The sequence below is a fragment of the Oncorhynchus kisutch genome, linkage group LG22 (genome assembly GCF_002021735.2).
Source record: "Oncorhynchus kisutch isolate 150728-3 linkage group LG22, Okis_V2, whole genome shotgun sequence".
Taxonomy (NCBI): domain Eukaryota; kingdom Metazoa; phylum Chordata; class Actinopteri; order Salmoniformes; family Salmonidae; genus Oncorhynchus; species Oncorhynchus kisutch.
Genome location: NC_034195.2, coordinates 4782089 through 4798192, shown reverse-complemented (window position 1 = coordinate 4798192; position 16104 = coordinate 4782089). Strand labels below are relative to the sequence as shown.

Sequence of the window (16104 nt, the reverse complement as noted above, 5' to 3'; positions counted from 1 at the left end):
TGTTATCTCATACCCAAATAATGTGGCTGACTCATCCTATACTTTAATTAGTGGGGGAAAAAAACACTTAAAAAACATCACATTAAACAAAACAATGCTTGCTATTTCCTCATATAGCATGACGTCACGTTGCCTCATTGGCTGAGCTGGCCAACCAACCATTACTTGTCATGTATATTTTTTGTGACCGGTATACACCGACATCATTCTGTTTTTGGGGTTGCGCCCACACCATGCAGACACAGAAAAACAGATTTTAAACATACTTAATTAAAAACATTTTGAAGTAGGTCACTTTAATACTAAGCTAATAGAGATAAGGAAACTGATCCTGGGGTCAACTATCTCTTCAATATTTTTGTCACGGACGGCTCCCATTTTTGGATTGGAATACTTGAATCGACTGCTCCTAATCATTTTGTTAAGGGGAAGTTGTTCTTTGTAAGGCTAATTCTCCGTACACCCAGTATTTCCCTTCAAGTAATAGTGCTATATAATAATAATAGCTATAGGCTGAATTTGTAATCCAAACTACTAGTTTAGAGTTAACAAGGTCCCTTTATCATAGCACTTTTCTTATCCTCTCACGTCAAACTGCAATGCTGAAAACAAAGGCTGCATCCCAAATGGCTCCCCATTTCCCTAAATAGTGCACTACTTTTCACTCAAAGTTGTGCACTATTATAGGGAATACGGTGCCTTTTGGGATTCAGCCGAAGCCAGTGGCTGGGTCCTAATAGAAAAGAGGCATAGATGTGATTAAAGTGATCACAACAGGCCACGTTTTAATGGATTTACCAGGGGTACTGCTTTGAATTGGAGCGATTTTTAATAGTTGTCATTTATTAAATTAGGACAATGGCAGGCGCTTTGCGGGCGGTAGAAATATGACACAGAAATCATACTAGCAGATGTTTGAGAGAGAGAGAAAGAGAGAGAGAGAGAGAGAGAGAGAGAGAGAGACGGTACAGGGCAGACGTCACAGGTTTAACTCTGTAATTTAGTGTGTGTGGTCAAGCGGAAGAAGAGCCTGATTCGCCATAGCGGCTGGAGTTTCACTCAGGACTGAATCAAATAACTGGGGGGGGGGGGGCTATAAATTGAGGTATGACCAATTTTGACTCGGCTCCGTATAATGAAACAGGGTCGTTTTTAAGCAGTTTAATGTGAAAATGAGTTTGTCAGAGGTTCTCTGCGGTAATTATTTCTAGAAGGGGTGAACTGTTAGATGAGGAAACTGACATAAATTTTCTTGGTTTATGTGCTTCATTTGAGGGCAGAGGGCTTGAGTGATATGTGTTTACCTTCATGCCATCCATTACCCAAGAGGCTATTTAGCATTGACAGGGCTACTGTGTGCTGGCAAAAGCTCTGTGTTAAGGTTTTCCCGAAAGACAAGAGTTAGCTACCGTTCAACTTGTTCTAAATAGCTGTTCAAAAGCAGGCCAGGAAAGAATGAATCTGTTTTTGTAAAACACCCTCTGTCTCTCTTACACGCTCCCTCACTCTCCTTCTCTTGCTCTCCACTTCTCACTCTCTCTCTCCCTCTTTCTTTCTCTCTCTCTCCCTCTCCCTCTCTCTCTCTCTCCACCTACCCCCAGGCCACAGCCTCAGATCCCCATCAGCAACAGTGCCGGCGGCCTCTACCCGGCTGCCATCGCCATAGCGACAGCCACGCCCTCACCGCACCTGACGTCGGACTGCTCCAGCGCCTCGGCCAGCCCCGAGCCCGCCATCCCCGCCACCCAGAGCACGTTCGGCGTGGTCAAGCCCAAGCCGGTCGCCATGGTGACCGGCGATCACCCGGTCATCGGAGAGGACGAGATAGACATGTATGAAGACTTTGAGGACAAATCGGACTACAGCAGTGGCCATGAGGCACGGGAGCCTGTCGGCGCCAACTGAGCATGCTCAGAAGAACCTCTGATCTTTTTTGGAACTTTTTTTTTTAAAGCGGGACAATATGACAGAGACAGAGTTCTGAGCAGAACAACTTTTCAACAGTACGACGGGAGCTGAGCATGTGCTCGAAGCAGCTCCGTCCTGGATACGATGCACCACAGACTGAGCATGCTCAGATTGACTCTCGACAGGAAGTGACATAAACTAAACATGCTCAGATCTCACAGAGCACGTTGCTCAACAAATACCTTTTTAGACGAGAGTGCTTCTTTTTAGCATGCGCAAACGTCTCGGAAACGATCCCATACAGAGGGATTGGGCAAAGACAACCTCCAGACAACCTCCAGACAATCTACCAGAAAGACAGTGAACATACTCACACGGCAATTACAATGCAACATGGACAAGAGCAAGTAAGAGTCAGTAAGAGGTCGATGAGAAGAGAATGAGATAGCCTACACATTTCCCGCGTGTGTATTTTTTTTATAGGAGCATGCATGGATTTGACTAAAACATCAGGAATTGGTCTTCGACAGCGGTCAGTCTTAAATGTTTATTTTAAGTGTGATGACGTTTTTTTTGTTGTGTTTTTAAATTTGATTTCCATGGACATGTTCCTTGATAGGTTAGTTGCCTGTAAAACCTTGGATTGTCAGGACTTGAAAATGTGAAAAGTAATGTAAAATCCTCTTGTAGTTTGACATGATTATTTCTCATGAGTACAGTACCCCTACACCAATATGTTACATTACTGTTTATGATGGGGTTTTATATCCTTGCTCAGGTATGCTGTGCCAGCTTGTGAATGTGTTTTTGATTTCATATGAGAGAATGGTAGGACTTTTCAGACTGACAACGAAACAGGGAAGAAAAAAATCCCTTTTATTATTATTAATATTATTATAATATTTGTTTTAATTTTTAGATATTGTACAGTTTTTCTTGAAATGTGCCAAACCTACATTCACATCCCTCTAAAATATTCTAGTCTTAATGTTGATGCTGCAAAATGTCTTAGATTTTTTTTTTATTGCTGATGTGCCCATATTAGGAAGAATCCCCCCCCCACACCTCGGACCATGGCCCAGCGCTCTAGGACACCTTGTGGTGCGCTACAGGGTCATGTTGATTAGGTACCAAATGAAAGACAACCGACATTCGAAACGTTTTCCTTTGCACAACCCAGTAAACAACCCCTCACTCATCGCCAAACGCCTCAGGATTCCTCAGGATACTGATATCTGTCATCTCTGGCACCACCTCTGGCAATGACACAGACCAGTAGAGAGATTCATCGTAGAGAGTATCAATCTGGGGATGTTTAGCCCCAAGTACCTTCCCCTCTCTTTTCTTAGCCCACATCTTCTACGGGATGTCAAAGGGGTCGTTCATGATTTTACAACGAAGGTTTGTATTGGCTGTTTATAGAAAACCTTAACCATGTTTTACATGTTTACTCTGGCCCATAGAACGTCCACTTTAATTCACCCATAATGCATAGAGGCCAAAAATGATCAAATGAGTTGTTTTGGTACACTGTTACAGTACATTGACTTTCAGCTCTAGTGGCTTTTTAGGTTTGCCTTTTTTTTTTCCTGGCTCAAGTTTGTGTGTAGAGTTTGTGAGTATAACATGTGTTATACAGACTCAGCAAATGTTGTTAATGACACAGTAAATCTTAATAGGCACAATAAGTCTTAAAGTTAGACTCTTAGTTCTATGGTCATTCCGAATGACAGGAAAACGCAGAGGAGCGGTCCAGACAGTCATTTCGATAGTAGGGACACCATATATTTAGGGGTTTAAAATGTACATTTTCTTTACTGCGTTATACCGAGGTACAGAAGATCAGATTGTGTTTCTGTGAATTGATCAGTTTACAATTATGTTGACGTCAGAGGTGGTTATCAAAATACAGACCAATGTTTTTTAGTCAAATTGGTACGTTGTCAAAAAAACTAAACCGTGGGTCAATATAACCTCGAGCATTTCAAAAGGTACATGTGTATTTTGAAACTGATATTTAAAGTCAATTTAAAACGTACCCATAAAAGTCCTATTTTCATAATCCTCCACTTTGCAAATATGTCTACTTTTACAAGCTCTATTTTAGGGTTTGTGTTACTCTGTTTGCTGGTTGATTTGTATGTGATTTGTAACTCTTTATGACCATGTCGAACGACATTTTTGCAGGTTGGTAGATGACAAAAATACATGTTTATTTTTTTTGGGGGGACTGAAGTTTGATCGAACTTGCATTACCACAAAAAGGAGAGTTATACCGCTTGCCTCGTGCGTAGACATTGTTCCCAGGGTTCTAAGCATCACACGCTCTGGATATGAATGTTCTCTTCTCAGCCTAATGTGAAGTTGTCGTTAAAAAAAAAAACGACAAAATTCTGACAAACGAAAAAAGTCACCTGTTTTGACTTGAGAGGAAAAACTCACATTTCCAGTTTAGTAGCATTTAAAAAAAAATATTTATGCAGAAGTCATTGTTTTAACTCCAGTGCTGCCTGAGGTGCTTTGCCCTTTTGACACAAGTCCAAAGGTCACTCAGACCACCGGTCTGTTTCGACCTACAGAAGCAGACGTCATTTTTTAACATTTCATTGTATTTATTAGCTGGTGTAAAAGTGTCAGTACAACTTTGTGAGAAAGACAATCAGAGAAAGAAATAAAGACAGATTTCCTTACAAATTCATCATTGACATGTATGAAGTGTTTATCAATGGACAAAAGGCAGCCGGTTTTCGCTGTATGCTACTTATTGTATTTATTTGTTTATTGGTGCTTATAACACTAACAGAGTATCCTCAACAAGAGACTAATACCAAGCTGATAGAAACAAGTAAAGTAAGTAGACACACACAGAGAAGGAAGTTAGTTGCAGCAAGATGCTTTCTATAGTAATGCTCGAGGCCAGGCCAAGCGTACATACGTACAAGCGTACAATGACATTTTGGAGTAATTAACCGGCCATATAAAAGATATTTCGCTTTTTTTTGGTTGAGTGAGAAATAAGCGAGCAGAATGTATACATTTGAGGTTAGAGAAAATGTTAGACATTTATTGATTTAAAATGTGTTTTCTCAACAATAATATTGAGCTATTATTCCCAGCGGTTAAATGGGGATTTCCGTGGAAGAACCGCCTTGAAAACTGGTGGTTTTTCCATAGTGGTCCTGCAGAAATATGTCAAATAAAAGGCTATTGGTTGCGTACACAGTTTAGCAGATGTTATAGCAGGTGCAGCGAAATGCTTATGTTACTAGCTCCTAACAATGCAGTGAAATGTCTAACAGGAACACAAATAATAATTAGAAGAAGAAACACAATTAACAACCCAAATAGCACTGTAACAGTAATGATGTGTATAGCCGTAAATATATTCAATTAACAACCCAAATAGCACTGTAACAGTAATGATGTGTATAGCCGTAAATATATTCAATTAACAACCCAAATAGCACTGTAACAGTAATGATGTGTATAGCCGTAAATATATTCAATTAACAACCCAAATAGCACTGTAACAGTAATTGATGTGTATCGCCGTAAATATATTCAATTAACAACCCAAATAGCACTGTAACAGTAATGATGTGTATAGCCGTAAATATATTCAATTAACATCCCAAATAGCACTGTAACAGTAATGATGTGTATAGCCGTAAATATATTCAATTAACAACCCAAATAGCACTGTAACAGTAATGATGTGTATAGCCGTAAATATATTCAATTAACAACCCAAATAGCACTGTAACAGTAATGATGTGTATAGCCGTAAATATATTCAATTAACAACCCAAATAGCACTGTAACAGTAATGATGTGTATAGCCGTAAATATATTCGTCCACTATATACATAAAAATGTGCTGTGTATAAACAGTGTAACTAAAATGCAATGTACAGTAGTAGAAATATTAGAATGAGTTATGTCGAGAGTATTACAGTAAATGCACAGTACAAAATACAGTAAAAATGGATAGAATTGCAGGCAATAAGCTTCCCGACTACAGTCCGGAAATATACTGAACAAAAATATAAACGCGACATTTAAAGTGTTGGTCCCACGTTTCATGAGCTGACATGAAAGATCTCTGAAATTTTCCATACGCACAAAAAATGTATTTCTCTAAAATATTGTGCTCAAATTTCTTTACATTCCTATTAGTGAGCATTTCTCCTTTGCCAAGATAATCCATCCACCTGACATGTGTGGCATATCAAGAAGCTGATTAAACAGAATGATCAATACACAGGTGAACCTTGTGCTGGGGACAATAAAAGACACTCTAAAATGTGCAGTGTGGTCACACGACATAATGCCACGGATATCTCTAGTCTCAAAGGATTGTGCAATTGGCATGCTGGCTGCAGGAATGTCCACCAGAGCTGTTGCCAGATAATTGAATGTTCATTTCTCTACCATAAGCCACATCCAACGTCGTTTTTAGAGAATTTGTCAGTACGTCCAACTGACCTCACAACCGCAGACCACGTGTAACCACACCATCCCAGGACCTCCACATCCCAGCTTGATCACCTGCGGGATCGTCTGAGACCAACCACCAGGACAGCTAATGAAACTGAGGAGTATATCTGTTTGTAATAAAGCCCTTTTGTGGGGAAAAACTCATTCTGATTGGCTGGGCCTGGCTCCCTAGTGGGTGGCCCTGGCTCCCAAGTGTGTGGGCCTATGTCCTCCCAGGTCCACCCATGGCTGTGCCCCTGCCCAGTCATGTGAAATCCATAGATTGGGGCCTAATGAATTTATTTCAATTGACTGATTTCCATATATGAACTGTAACTCAGTAAAATCGTTGAAATTGTTTCATGTTGCGTTTATATATTTTAGTTTAGTATAAATATGTCCTGTATGTACACTGAGTGTACAAAACATTAAGAACACCGGCTCTTTCCATGACGTGGACCAGTGGTCACCAACCTTCTCTGAGTCAAGATCACTTTCTGAGTCAAAATGCAAGCCGGGATCTACTGCTCAGATTTTTTTTAAACATCACTCAAACAACACTAACCAATTAAAACACGTCTGTAAAATGCTTGTGCTTCTAGTTCCGACAATGCAGTAATAACCAACAAGTAATCTAGCTAACAATTCCAAAACTACTACCTTATAGACACAAGTGTAAGGGGATAAAGAATATGTACATAAAGATATATGAATGAGTGATGGTACAGAGCAGCATAGGCAAGATACAGTAGATGGTATCGAGTACAGTATATACATATGAGATGAGTATGTAAACAAAGTGGCATAGTTTTTTATTTTATTTTACTAGGCAAGTCAGTTAAGAACAAATTCTTATTTTCAATGACGGCCTAGGAACAGTGGGTTAACTGCCTGTTCACTGTGATACATGCATTACATAAAGATGCAGTAGATGATATAGATGATATAGAGTACAGTATATACATATACATATGAGATGAATAATGTAGGGTATGTAAACATTATATTAGGTAGCATTGTTTAAAGTGGCTAGTGATATATTTTACATCATTTCCCATCAATTCCCATTATTAAAGTGGCTGGAGTTGAGTCAGTGTGTTGGCAGCAGCCACTCAATGATAGTGGTGGCTGTTTAACAGTCTGATGGCCTTGAGATAGAAGCTGTTTTTCAGTCTCTCGGTCCCAGCTTTGATGCACCTGTACTGACCTCGCCTTCTGGATGATAGCGGGGTGAACAGGCAGTGGCTCGGGTGGTTTTTGTCCTTGATGATCTTTATGGCCTTCCTGTGACATCGGGTGGTGTAGGTGTCCTGGAGGGCAGGTAGTTTGCCCCCGGTGATGCGTTGTGCAGACCTCACTACCCTCTGGTGTATGATCACACTGGTAATAAATCCTTTTTTTGATTACTTGTAAGGCACTGCTGAGTGAGCATAATAATTGTCTTTTGTTTTTTTTTACTGGACAGATGGCCTGCATCTGATGGTCAGTCTGAGGGGAGGGAGGGAGCAGCGGTAGGGCTGCCTGTCACCCGACTCACCGCCCCTCCGTCCTCCTTCCCTCTGCTGAGAAAAGGGGAGGCTGTCTTCCAGCTGATGGCAAAACTCAGGTCTCACCGCATTAATTCTGCCTCATGCACCAATTCATGTTGTTACTCCAATGACCAGAGAAAGTGAGATATTCCTCGATTTAAAAGAAGAAGACACAAGCCTCTAATAATAACTTTGCTATACTCATTCATTGCAGCTGGTTGTAGCGTGAGTGGAAGCATGGAGAACGCATGTTTTATGGCTTATAAAAGTGATGAACGGTGTTGAACAGGTCTGAAAAACAACTTAAACATGAACTTACTCATGAAAACAGCAACTCTTTGCTGTATTCGTTGAGTCTCTCTCTAGTCGTGGTTTTACAAGTTTTGAAATCTCACAGTGTCAACTTTGCTGTGCGTTCGAGGCTTCTTTTTTATAGTCTATAGCTCGAGGAAACTGTGCTATCTGATTGGCCAGTGGTAGACCTATAGGTGCTGTTGATTTTCTCTCTGGGCCTGCCAGGTAGGCGGAGTTCTACCTTCAGACATATGAAATGGTTAAAAATGTGTACACTTTATCTTCATGGCACTAGGGCTGCTGAATACCGCCAACATAGGCTTTATCGCTAGTCGATGTGTTATACATAATACATTCAGATTGTATACCGTCTCCCATCCATGTTGTCCCCATCCAATAATATTGGGCAATACCCCTTTCTATTCGTGTCATTTTGGGAACCGATTTAAATGTGGCCTATTGTTCTTTTCCTTCAACATGAGTTGTCCTTGCGCGCGTGTGTGTGTATCGGTGTGTGTGTGTGTCGGTGTCACACATTCTCACTACCCTGTGGTGTGTACACAGTCCCAGCCAATCACTCAATAAATCCTATTGTAATTCCCAAAATGACTGTACCCTCTATGAGGGGCGCCGGGAAGTTTGTCACACTGCTCTATGTGTGAAGTCATACTTGTGCCATTGCCATCTTAATCTCGTTAAATAAGTCAAGATCATTTATATTTCCCTTCTTTCCCCCCCAATGTTTTTATAGGATGCACAGTTTGTCGTACACCAGATAAATAGAAAGGATCAGTTGTGTGTGTGTGAGTGTGTGTGTACTGTATGTGTGTATCAGAGGAGGCTGGTTTGAGGAGTTATAGAAGGACAGGCACATTGTAATGGCTGGAATGGAATTAATGGAACAGAGTCAAAGGTGGGTTCCATGTGTTTGATGCGATTGATACCTTAATGTATTGCTCTGCGTCTACAATGGACTCTCCTGTGCTGACTACACAGTTAGGGGAGAGTTCTAGAGGAGCTTGCGTTTGAAAGAGCTGGGTTGTGTTCATTAGGCACCAAAACGGAAGTAAATGGACTGAAAGGTGGGGACCACCAGGACTCCCAATAAGAAATGCCTATTTGTGTTTTCTGTTGCACATAGTTTTTTCAGTATTTTCCGTTGCTTGCCCTAATGAACGTGACCGAGAGTGACATTTCCGGTTGTTCATTTACCTGGTGCCTCGTTTGGAAATGTGATGAGATTTACAACACACCACTCGAGTCCAAATCCACTATCGTCTAATGAATCACATCCAAAAAGGAAAGGCAGACATGAGTTCTGCTCTCGTCTAACACGGGTTTATATGGCCCAATGCCAGAGAGAAACACTGTCACACTCACAAACTGCTAATTACAAGGCCTTTGATTTGACATTTATTCTTTTATGGTTACAGAGGAACTGTGACATAATCACATGCTCTGCTCTTGGGTGATCTTATGAAAGACTCTCCTTAAGATGGACCCTCAAGGCGCAGTTTACTTTTTTTATTAAAAAAATATATATAACCATTTTTTTTTTCTCCTCTCGCCAATTTTTGCTTCAGACCAGGAGAATTATAAATCATTATTACAAAGGCAGGATCTTCAAACATCTTGGAGAGGCTCTCTCTTCCCGACGAGGCATCAAAAGGTAGCTTGCGTCTGATGAGGTCATTATAGTAGAAGGTTTGGTCATGCTAACACGCTCTCGGAGAGGCTCTCTCTTCCCGACGAGGTATCAAAAGGTAGCTTGCGTCTGATGAGGTCATTATAGTAGAAGGTTTGGTCATGATAACACGCTCTTGGAGAGGCTCTCTCTTCCCGACGAGGCATCAAAAGGTAGCTTGCGTCTGATGAGGTCATTACAGTAGAAGGTTTGGTCTCTCTCCAAGAGCTTTGTCTCATTAGTTGTTTTTGTTACACCTAGACGTGGCGGTACAATAAACAACCATCAGTTCATCGATTCAGTCAGGTCCAAGTCCTTTATGTCGTTGTCACACATCACAGACCAGGATGCCTCACTCGCCTGGGGATAAATATTTAACTTCATTAAATGACAAAAACAAATGCCACAGAAATGAAATTATTTTGTGACTGCCTTTTTACTCACAAATTTTGACCCGGGTGACTGCGGCATGCTTGGCTGTGACGTGTTAAAAAAAACAGAAACTGTAGGTCTAGTATCCCCATGACTACGCAGTAGCAATCATCCTCAGCTTTGATAGAATGGCCCACAATAAGCCACTGTAAAAGTTGTTAAGAAACTTCAGTTCAGGAATACTAGTAATTAAAATACCAAGAGGTCAACCTTGGAGATACTAAAATGCTAAATGCAAATCACTGAAATAAAATAAAATGTTGAAACATTGCCTTTGTGAGACAGGCTTTAGAATTCTGTACTTATACATCAAACCTTTTATTGCGATTTAAAAAAGGAAACATTCAAAGGAAAATGGTCAAAATGGACAAAAGGGCAATTTTTCCTTTCTTCATTCAAAGTCCTTGGACGCTTTCACATGCTCAGTTCATTAATTAAATATGCTATACTCAATCAATGTTGGTTTGAAAGCTTGTCAGATTGTGTGAATGAAAAGCCTTATTACAGCCTTGATCAGTGGAATTGCAGCTGCACTTCTAATGATGTAACAGAATGCATTGCCATATGTCCAAGACTTATGGTACAAAAAATAACAGCCCCTACATCAATAACCATTTTACAATCACTTTTGTATTCGCATCTCTTTTAATAATGGATAAAGACACGAAACATTTACCAAAGACAAGAGCTGTTAATGTCTTTTCTTGGTGTGTTTCCCTTACAAAAAAATGAATGTGTTGCTGCAAACGTCCCTTAATTAAGGTTGTGGCAAATTTGCTGCAAACTAAATAGTGTGCCAAAAAATGTTGCCAGAGGTTTGCAAATGTTTGCCACTAGTGGTGCATCTGCGGCAACAATCATATGTAGTAGCAGCAAACAGTTCACCAGAGTTTTTTTTTCTGGAAAAAATTTGTCTTGAGATTCTTCTATTTCAATCTGTGGCAAACCTGTGGCAACAATATTTATTGCCACTAGTGGCAAACAGTTTACCAGAAGTCGTTTCTGTTGAACACAGGAGTTCCAAGACCAGTTCCAAAACCAGAAAGTCTGTGGAAGAAGAAACATTTGTTGGAAATGGAAACCAAATGACCTACCTTACAAAGTTGTATGATGAGTTTCTAACATGTTAATTAAACTTCCCAATAAACAAATAAATTATGTTAGCTAATTGATGCGTAAGCGATGGAGTTTTATGGGATGGAGAAGCAATACTCCAAGCCACAGCTTCATAGTACTTTTCAAACATAGAGAACTGATACTGTATACTGGTTATTGGAAAGACAGTACTGTGCAATATCGAGGAGCCCTCAACTGCTGCTCGATCAGCCTACTTTTTCAACCTGAATGAGGAGAATAAAAAACTATCCAAAATGTATTTTTGATACTGTCGCAAAGCTAACTGGAAAGCAGTATTCCCCAAGTGAGGATGATCTTCTTTGAATCTAAAAGTGGCAGTAATAAAGCCTCTCCTGAAAAAGCTAAACCTTGACTCAGAAACTATCAGCCTATATAGAAACTCCCTTTCCTCTCAAAATTTTTGGAAAAAGCTGTTGCGCACTAACTCACTGCCGTCCCGAAGACAAATAATGTATATGAAACGCTCCCGTCTATTTTTAGACCTCCTCATAGCACTGAGACTGCACTTGTGAAGGTAGTAAATTACTTTTCAACGGCATCAGACCGAGGCTCTGCATCTGGCCTCGTGCTCCGAGACCTTAGTGCCGCTTTTGACACCATCGATTCCCACATTCTTTTGGAGAGATTGAAAACCCTAATTGGTCTCCACAGACAAGTTCTTGCCTGGATTAGATCGTATCTGTCGGAAAGATATCAGTTTGTCCCTGTGGTGGCTTGTCCTCTGACAAATCAATAGTGAGTTTTGGTGTTCCACAAGGTTCCATTTAGGACCACTATTGTTTTCACTATATATTCTACCTCTTGGTGATGTCATTCGGAAACACAATGTCAACTTTTACTGCTACAGTATGCGGACTACACACAGCTGTACATTTCGATAAAACATGGTGAAGCCCCAAAATTGCCCTGCCTGGAAGGCTGTGTTTCAGACATAAGGAAGTGGATGGCGGCAAATGTTTGACTTTTAAACTCGGACCAAACAGAGATGCTAGTTCTAGGTCCCAAGAAACAAAGAGATCTGCTGTTTGATCTGACAATTAATCTTAATGGTTGTACAGTCATCTCAAATTAGACTGTGAAGGACCTGAGCGTTACTCTGGACCCTTATCTCTCTTTTGACGAACATATCAAGAATATTTCAAGGGCAGCTTTTATCCATCTTCTTAACATTGCAAAAACCAGAAACTTCAATGCTTTTGTCACTTCTAGATTAGACTATTAAAATGCTCTATTCTCCAGCTACCTGGATAAAACACTAAATAAAGTTCAGTCAGTAAATATGGCTGCTAGAATCTTGACTAGAGCCCAAAAATTGGATCATATTGCTCCAGTGCCAGCCTCTCTACTGGCTACCCTTAACTAGCTTCCTGAATCGGCTAGGTCTGATTTCAAGGTTTTACTGCTAACCTACAAAGCGTTACATGGACTTGCTTCTACCTCTCTGATTTGGTCTGCTGTACATACCTACAAGTACACTAAGACGCAGGGCTCCTTATTGTCCCAAGAATTTCTAAGTAGCTGGAGTTATGGCTTTCTCCTATTGAGCCCAATTTTTATGGAATGGTCTGCCTATCCATGTGAGAGACGCAGACTGAGTCTCACCTTTGTCTTTACTGAAGACTCACCTCTTCAGTAGGTCTCTTCAATAGGTCCCTAGGTCCGTACGGGCCAAACCCGTACGACCCTGGGCCAATTGTGTGCCCCCCTATGGGACTCCCAATCACGGCCTGATGTGATACAGCCTGGTTTCGAACCAGGGACTGTAGTTGCACTGAGATGCAGTGCCTTAGACCACTGCACCACTCGGAGCCCAATTACGGGGGATCACTAATACTCTTCCATGCCGTCCCTAGGAGGGATGCCTCACGTCATGCCAGGGTTTTTCCCGCTATGGTCGACTTGAGTGGGTTGAGCCACTAACTTGATCTTCCTGTCTGGTTTTGCTCCCCCTCAGGCTTGTGCGGTGGAGGAGATCTTCGTGGGCTATACTCAGCCTAAGTTGGTGGTCTGTTGATTTCCCTTTAGTGGTGTTGGGGCTGTGCTTTGGCAAAGTGGGTGGGATTATATCCTAGGTTCCTGCCTTTTCTAGGGAGTTTTCCCTAGCCACTGTGCTTCTACATCTGAAGTGCTTTCTGTTTTGGGTTTTTGGCTAATCTGCTGATGTAAAAAGGGCTTCATAAATAAGTGTGATTGATTGACTGGGGTGGAATTGGCATGGGTGTGGGGGGTGCTCATGTCTTAGTCATTGGTAGGAAGAAGTTTGGTCCAAAGTAGATGCTGAATCCTATAAGTTAAAATGACCAATTTGGGTGCGATCCATTACCTTAATTTCTCAGAGATCAAATTATATTTCAACAAAATGTTTCAGGAATGCTAATCGTATCTGTTACAAATGACAAAAACCATTTCAGAGCAATCTGAGATGATGGGTGTCGGAAATCCTTTTTCTTGTGCATTTTGAGGTGGAACTGGATTGGGAAGAAGTTGCATCAACACCCTGGAAAGATGTTTGTGGTGTAGTCACTCATGACACCTTTTTTTGAGTGATAAATGAGTGTATTGTCTTCAGCTTGATAAGGTCAAAGCCAAACCTGCCCATTAAGCCCTTGAGTCGACCTGTAAAGATGCCGAAAGAGAAAATGTTTTCAGTAACTGTTTTCAGTATCTTAATGTTGTTTTTGTTTTGTGTTTTCTGATTGCTCCAGTGTGTGCATTCAACTTACCTTTCTCCTCCCCCCCCCCCACCTTGCAGTCTCGCCCTCTTCTGATCCCCCTCAGACAAACGTTGAAGTTCGATTTCTTTGACTTCGCCATTCTCTCACTCGTTTGGATCCAAAATACCTGGCTGTTGCCTCGACCAAATTCTGCTCTCTGAATTTGTTCACTGCTAGCTTGAATTTAATGTTGTGTTTTCTTTTTGGTGGCGCCCTGGCTACCAACGATGACGCAATAACAAATAGGAATACTTTTATTGCACACGACCGTGGGAATCTCAAAGATGTGTCCATGGTAACCTCGTGAACAATTAAATTATACCTGCCGTTTATTTGAGGCGTTTATTTGCTGTAATGTTTGCTGATGCCCGGCTATTAAAAGGGACAGGCGGCTATATTGAAGGCTGTTACATTCCGTCACACTTCCACTTATCTGGACATGGATTTGAAGGACCTCCTCCAACCCGAAAAAGCAAAGCACTGTAACTTTATGCCTTTTCACTGCAGTCGCTGTACTCATAATACACAGGAGAACTATCACCTTTAGATGAGTATAGCCGAGTTGCAAGCTCGTTGGACATTCCTGCAGTAAAGAAAGCATGCCAATTGCACGCCCCCTCAAAACTTTAGACATCTGTGGCATTGTGTTGTGTGACAAAACTGCACATTTTAGAGTGGCCTTTTATTGCCCCCAGCACAAGGTGCACCTGTGTAATGATCATGCTGTTTTATCAGCTTCTTGATATGCCACACCTGTCAGTAAAACTCTACGTTGAGACTGAAGGGAGAAAGGGTCAATGCCCCTTGCTCCCTTCGGTCTAAACGTAGAGTTTGATCTGAAGCCATTCTTGTGATTATTGTGTTTTTGCTATCCATTGTAAATCATGTTTGTAGGCTGACAGTGCGTTACGTTACAGCTTTATTCTAAAATATATATATTTTGTTATTTCCCTCTCATCAATCTACACACAATACCCCATAATGTTAAAGCAAAAACAGGTTTTTAGACATTTTTGTAAATGTATAACAACTAAAAAAGTATTCAGAGCCTTTACTCAGTACTTTGTTGAAGCACCCTTGGCAACGATTACAGCCTTGAGTCTTCTTGGGTATGGTGTAACCGATGTGAAATAGCTAGGTCGTTCGCAAGGTGCGCGCTAATGGCGTTTCAATCGGTGATGTCACTCGCTCTGAGATCTTGAAGTAGTTGTTCCCCTTGCTCTGCAAGGGTCGAGGCTTTTGTGGAGCGATGGGTGACGATGCTTCGAGGGTAACTGTTGTCAATGTGTGCAGAGGGTCCCTGGTTCAAACCCAGGTAGGGACGAGGAGAGGGACGGAAACTAAACTGTTACATTGGTGCCGTAACTCGGATCACAGGTTGCTGCGGAAAAGGAGAAGGTCAATGTAACTGATGTGAAATGGCTAGCTAGTTTGCGGAGTTCGAGCCCAGGTAGCGGTGAGGAGAGGGACGGAAGCTAAACTGTTACACTACATGCTTGGCACACCTGTATTTGGGGAGTTTATCCCATTCTTCTCTGCAGATCCTCTCAAGCTCTGTCATGTTGGATGGGGAGCATCGCTGCACAGATATTTTCAGGTCTCTCCAGAGATGTTAAGTCTGGGCTCTGGTTGGGCCACTCGAGGACATTCAGAAACTTGTCCCAAAGCCACTCCTGCATTCTCTTGGCTGTGTGCTTAGCGTCATTGCCCTGTTGGAAGGTAAACTTTCCCCCTAGTCTGAGGTCCTGAGCGCTCTGGAGCAGGTTTTCATCAAGGATCTCTCTGTCCTTTGCTCCATTCATCTTTCCCTTGAGCCTGACTACTCTCCCAGTCCCTGCAGCTGAAAAACCTCCCCGCAATATGATGCTGCCACCTCCGTGCTTCACCATAGGGATGGTATGGGCCAGGTGATGAGTGGTGCCTGGTTTCC

General features: G+C 41.5%; 1 protein-coding gene and 1 long non-coding RNA gene across 4 annotated transcripts in view; one reads left to right on the top strand and one right to left on the bottom strand.

Annotated features, from left to right (window-relative positions):
• Positions 1 to 4606, top strand: part of LOC109867649 (transcription factor SOX-6) — a 172931-nt gene extending 168325 nt beyond the window's left edge. For 2 of the 3 annotated variants that reach the window (XM_031801672.1, XM_031801673.1), the window contains one exon: positions 1602 to 4319. In XM_031801672.1, coding sequence (XP_031657532.1) covers positions 1602 to 1905 — 304 coding nt within the window. In that variant the 3' untranslated portion in view covers positions 1906 to 4319. Of the gene's footprint in view, positions 1 to 1601 lie in introns of all 3 variants that reach the window. The other variant, XM_031801671.1, reaches the window with a different exon arrangement.
• Positions 4607 to 9529: 4923 nt separating this feature from the next.
• On the bottom strand, positions 9530 to 15156 carry LOC109867830 (uncharacterized). The gene is made up of 2 exons (XR_002251854.2): positions 10336 to 15156; positions 9530 to 10251 (listed from the first exon to the last, which is right to left on the bottom strand). It is a non-coding gene; the product is annotated as an uncharacterized LOC109867830 (long non-coding RNA).
• Between the last annotated feature and the right edge of the window lie 948 nt (positions 15157 to 16104).